General features: G+C 33.4%; 1 protein-coding gene across 1 annotated transcript; it reads right to left on the minus strand.

The window, feature by feature from the left end:
• Window positions 1-2,214: 2,214 nt before the first annotated feature.
• LOC126725415 (aquaporin TIP2-1) lies at window positions 2,215-4,325 on the minus strand. Its single transcript, XM_050430134.1, has 3 exons — window positions 4,098-4,325; window positions 3,356-3,606; window positions 2,215-2,925 (listed from the first exon to the last, which is right to left on the minus strand). The coding sequence occupies exons 1-3, from the start codon at window positions 4,222-4,224 to the stop codon at window positions 2,557-2,559; spliced, it is 747 nt and encodes a 248-aa protein (XP_050286091.1). The 5' UTR covers window positions 4,225-4,325; the 3' UTR covers window positions 2,215-2,556.
• Window positions 4,326-6,000: the final 1,675 nt, after the last annotated feature.

Below are 6,000 nucleotides of genomic sequence, written 5' to 3' on the forward strand. Positions count from 1 at the left end.
AGGAGCCTAGGGAGGTAGTTCTTGAATTAAGCAATAGTCACCTCTGTGTTAATTAAAATGTTCTCACCTAACAAAACAACATTTATTACTGAATGAATGACTTGAACAGTGGGCTCTTGCCCCAAAGGTCCATCTTCATCATCAAAAGGGTGGAGAAGACACCCAATGGGACAAGTATCTCTTGATCCTCATCATGACAGCCTACTACTGAGGAGAAGGCTTGGGGCTATAAATAGAGGCTTTATGCACACTTGGTGGGATATACCAAAATTAGAGAGAAAAAAAAGTTGAGAGAATTTGTACTTGTTTTGGATGTATGTATCCTCAGCAACAATAGTTCATCCTTGTTTATCAATAATAAACTTGTATTATTCAGTTTTTACTCTTGTTCAGATCTCCTATTGTGGATTGATTGCTTCCCATCCATTACAAATTAGTTGTGATGATCAAGTATTGATTTAGAGCCTAGGTTTTTAGTTTTTTATTTTTATTTTTTTATTTTTATAAAAAGTAGGTTTTTAGTTAGTTTTAGACTCCCACACTATTTATTATGTTATTGAAGTGACACAAACTACATTTATTGTTATATTAGTTTGTAATTAAACATTTTGTAATGAAATTAGAAGTAGGTTTTTATTTATTTAAGATCAAAAAAGATCTTAAAAACTTTCCTCCACATTTCTCATCGTTGCCTTTTAGGTAAAACATTAATTGTCCTTAACATGATCTATGAGGAGAATGAAAGTTATCGAATAGGAAAATGTCAAATCGCAACTAGATGATATTGGTGTCATATTGTAATTAAGGATTGGTCAATTAATTAATTACAAGATGAAAATTTTCAAAATTACTACCAATTTTATTATAAAAAACACTTACAAACTGACATAACAATAAATATTATTGGTGTCATATTTGTATAATAAATAAATTTATTAATTACTTTTTTTGTTATTTATTTAAAACAAATGTTTGTAAGATTGTTGTTGATTTCAGCCGGCCGGAGCATTTAGAAAATACTATATCGTTTAGTAAATTGGAACGAGAAATCCCACCATTTAACTTTCAGAAAAATTTTGTTCCAATCATTCTGGTTTATTCCGGTTTTCCAACAACATTCAAATTTCAATCGGAATGAATTTGCTCCTTAAATTTTTTTTTTTTTTTTTTAAATCATGTGGAAAGTACTCTCTGAAACAAGAATTTCAATTAAAAATCTTACAACTAGCAAAAGTGATATCATACGCAATATAAACCTTTTGTTTTGTTTTAAAATGAAATGAAAACAACTCCTTTTTTATATTTTTTAGAACCCAAAAAAAAAAAAAAAAAAAAACCTCACATTAAATCTTATCCAAACAACGCAGAGAAACAAACAAATCTAAGACAACCTAAATTAAGGGACAGTTTCACATGGAAAATTATCCCCCTTTTTAGAGGAAAAATTTCCATATTTAAAATTCCCATATTTTGTAAACGTGGCTATAGGCCATCCTAAAAAAAAAAAAAAAAAAAAAAGGGCTGAACCTATAGCTGCGTTTAAAAAGGCCCATAAAAAACGCGGCTAAAAACACTTACAAACGCAGCTATAGTTCCGCTATAGCTGCATTTTTTGTAGTGGTAAAAGGCAATGGTAATAAGTGGGAGTGGCGTTACACCTATCCTGTTTCACACATAATTTTCACTCAACACAGAGCTATGCAATAACGTGTTTTAACTTAGGACCAAGGTTTTAAATTTCATTTCGTTTCGTTTTGATCGGAATATTCCATTTTGGTGCTTAACCTAGTGCACTTACCCCCCATGTTCTGTTTTGGTTTAAATTTTGGTCTGTTTTGGTGTTTCAGATGAATTTTGGCAATTCCAGTCTCTCAATTCTAGACTATTCCGGAGTGTGTTGAATTTTTTTTTTTTTTTTAACATTGAAGTCCAAATTCATCATTTGACTCATTTTATTCGCATATCATATTTTAAATTATGTGTTGGTTAATTAGATACAATAAAATATGAAGTTATAAATAAATATTTGTGTGTGCATATATATCTAGTACATAATCCCGAAGCAATGTATTAATACCAAAATATTATGTTCTAAATGTCAATTCGGAACAAAATTCAAAACCTTAGATAAAAAAATAAAAAATTTAAAAATTAAAAAAAAAAAAAAAAAACCTTGACCAGAAAAAAAATAAAAATTGATTTGACCCGAAACCGAAAGTAAAAGGTGTAGTCATAATTTGCATATGTCCAAAGGAGTCGGTTGCATTATTGCAAAAATGGGCCATCCTCCTCCCCTCCATAACAGACACAAGACGAGAAAGCCAAACCATACAAAACAATGTGTGGTTGGCTGCACACCACCAACTTCATCCATTTTCATAAAGCAACGAACGATCTCAACAACTGCATCAAACAAAGCTTTACAAGGATAATAGAAGATGAAACTAATATAAATTAAGAAAGATAAAATAAAAGGAAAGAAGAGCAAAAACTGCTTCTCCTCCCCTTTATTACAAGGACATACGGACAAAAGAACACAACAATTTTTCAATCAAATCAATACTCATTGGACAGAGGTGCATGTTCATGATGCATGAACACGTTGCCATAGACAAGCCCAGCTAAGCCACCACCAATTAGGGGTCCAACCCAGTAGATCCAGTTGTCATGGAAGTCACCGCTAGCCACAGCCGGCCCAAAGGAGCGAGCCGGGTTCATTGATCCACCGGAGAATGGGCCGGCAGCCAAGATGTTTGCACCAACAATGAAACCAATGGCAATGGGTGCAATTATGCCTAGTGAACCCTTCTTGGGGTCAGCTGCTGTTGCATAGACTGTGTAAACCAAAGCAAAGGTAATGATAATCTCCATCACCACTCCTTCAATGGCTCCAACTCCGGCAGCGAGGCTGTGGATGGGAATTGCCTGAACAAAGAAGTAACATCAATTTGGTGTTAATTTAGCTTTCCTTGAGAAGGAAGGAAGAGATTAAATTATAGAACATAAAAGGAATTTGATGAATCGTGATCCTCTATCGATGTAAACTTCATTATTTGCTAAATCAACCATATTTTTTACACGTTTTATTTATTTATCTTCCTTCTAAAGTAACCATAAGTTAAAGGAAAAAAATCTGTCATATGATATGCTACAATTAATAAAGTATAAAGTGAAGCACTTTTTTTGGAGCCAGAAGATTTTTTGTTGAAAGTTTGATCAGATAACCACAAACACATGTTTTGGCTCTTGTAACGATAAGGTCATAGTTGCCCTTGTTTTCTTAAGTATTAACTATATAGAAAGTGTTTGGGGTGCCAAAAATTGAAAAAATTCTTATCAAACAAAACTTAATTACCAAGCCTCCAGTGACTGCCTTGAGAAGGAAACATGCTACAATGGAGCCAAGAAGTTGAGCAATCCAGTAGAAGATGCCAGTAAGTACTGTGATTTGGCCACCAAGTGCCAATCCAAAGGTGACAGCAGGGTTAACATGGCCACCTGAGATGTTGGCACCAACTGAGACTGCAACAAATAGAGCAAAGCCATGGCAGATAGCAATGGCTACTAGCCCCTCTGGATCAAGTGCCGCATTGGACGTCAACTTATCTGTCAAAACAAAAACAAAAAAAGATGTAAGAATTAATGCAAAAGTGGGGAGAAAAAAAAAGACAAAAATTACTTACTGTTATGCATCCAAAGCTCTCTCTCTCTCTCTCATGGCTACAGCCTAACCAACAACAATAAGTCTAACAACCAAACCTTAATCTTACAATGAATCATCAACAGACTAGTCAACATCTACAACATAGCTTACATAAGTAACCCTCCTCGAAGAATATTATGGTTTCTTTTTCCCTCTTTTATTTATGGTTAATATTTGTCATCCTCATATAGGTTTATTTATCCCATAAAAAAATTATAAAGATTTATCATCCAATGATCAACAAGAGTTCGAAATATTTCTATGTTATCAAAAGAACAGAACAAAGAAATTAAATTGAAATGTTATCTTTAGCTCAAGCAGTGTGCTAGAGGGACAGCCATGTAAATTAAGAAAAGGGAGCTATTATAAGTGAGTGAGTGAGAGGAGAACTAACTGTATGCTATAGCCGAACCAACACCAGCAAAAACAAAGAGCAAGGTTGAGATGAACTCAGCAATATAGGACCTGAAAGAGCTCAAACTAAACGAGTCATCAAATCGACCAAAGGCAATCCTGGCCATTTTTTGGTTTAACTAAGTGCTATAGCTATTGGAGACGGAGTACTTGAGAGGATAAGGATAGAGAGAATATATGGTTGAGATAGCAAAAATGGCTTTTCTAGGTCACATATAAATACTACAAAGATGTGCAATATAATATAAGCTTTATTAGGGTATAGATCATGAGTAATTCATACTAAGATTGTGTTACTATTATTGAAAAGTATTGTTTATTAAGAAGATGAAAAAGGAATATGTAAAGTGTACACAATATCCATTCACATCCAATCTGGCTATTTTCTGTGGTCTTAGCTGTCACAAACATGCTTTAATGGAAATGTCCGGAAGCACATCAATGATTCTACCATGTGAGACTGATGAGAGTGAGAGAGAGCAAAAGTTGTGAAATTTTGGTGGGGTTGTTTTTACGAAGAAAATAATGATAAAAGGGAATAGACATGAGGGCATGGCTTGCTTTGGCCCACATATTGCACCGACCAATGGCTCCATGTCCCAAATTAATATGGACAAGAAGTTGTGGCATTTGAAAAATGAGTGGATAGGATTAACATTTTGTATTTTTAATTTTTTAATTTGTTTGTTTAGGCTTAAGTGGCCTTCTTTAATTGGCTGTGGATAAAGAGGAATCTTAAGCTTTAGCGTGTTTGTTGGTTTATTAGCTTGGAATTATTATTATTATTATTATTTTTTTCTTTCAAGAATCAGGAGCTTGGAATAATTTATTAGTTGTGCCTTGATCAACTCTGTTAATTATTTGATGATAACTTTAAGGGGTTTCTTTTTTCTTTTCTTATGTTTTTGTCTGCATGAGTAAAAGGTGGTTTTGGATATTCACCCACGTGATTCCATTGTCCTATTGGGAAGGCTCTAGCTCAATGAATTGAATTGTCCATCACTGAAACCGACCTTTTACAGTTTTGGTGCTCCCACAGAATTGTTTAGCTAATCGAAGTGCACCACATCATTAATGGTGAATTCCGTTTAGTCTTTTACTGGAAAGGCAAATAAATTTTAGTTACCAAATAATCTTCCCCCTCAATTTACGTGATTGAATAATTGAGTTTGGGTTTGAATTAGTACTAGACTCATTAACACTGAGGCCGCAAGCCAACGAGAGAATCTCGTGATATATCCTACTTGATAGAATTTTTTATTTTTATTTTTATAAGATGTGATTTACTTCTATGATCTTATCTTTTTTTTATTCAGCAAAAAGTAATAATAAAAAATGATAATTGATTAAGCTTTTGCGCCCATTTTTCTATTCTCAAATCAGATTAATTGTGTTGGAGTCACAGGCAAATAGGCAATGCCCTTGAACATGAACTTGAAGCATCACGTGCTCCGTCTTAATTACTTGTTTGAACCACTAATCAAATGAGAGTACCAAATAACAAATATTTTGAATTTTAAACATCTCAAACTTCTAGACATTGAGTTAATGTTTCTCTAATTTTTGTCACGTATCTATTTATGCAAAACCTAACTTTTGGAACTTCGTACACAATTTTTGTACACAATTTTTTTATTTTCACAATGTTTATGTAGCATGAATACTGCAATAACAAACGCAATTGTGATGTCAAATTAAAGTAACTATTGGTATGATATAAACTAATTGTTATCTATGTTATATGTATGCGATGCCACAAAATAAGTTTATGGCATGCTGCCGAATGAATTATCTCACACTAGCGTAGTATATAGAGCGCTTCTCATTGTTCGCAATAAATGAGTGATGTACATCATGGAAAGACAATATAATCGTAGTACTTC

Source organism: Quercus robur, chromosome 5, assembly GCF_932294415.1.
Source record: "Quercus robur chromosome 5, dhQueRobu3.1, whole genome shotgun sequence".
In the NCBI taxonomy this organism is placed as follows: domain Eukaryota; kingdom Viridiplantae; phylum Streptophyta; class Magnoliopsida; order Fagales; family Fagaceae; genus Quercus; species Quercus robur.

Coding starts and splice junctions, on each gene's coding strand:
- LOC126725415 (XM_050430134.1), bottom strand. CDS start 4,224: ATGGCCAGGATTGCCTTTGGTCGATTTGATGACTCGTTTAGTTTGAGC. Junction 3,607..4,097: donor TGGTTCGGCTATAGCATACA/GTTAGTTCTCCT, acceptor TTGTTTTGACAG/ATAAGTTGACGTCCAATGCG. Junction 2,926..3,355: donor AGGCAGTCACTGGAGGCTTG/GTAATTAAGTTT, acceptor TTCTTTGTTCAG/GCAATTCCCATCCACAGCCT.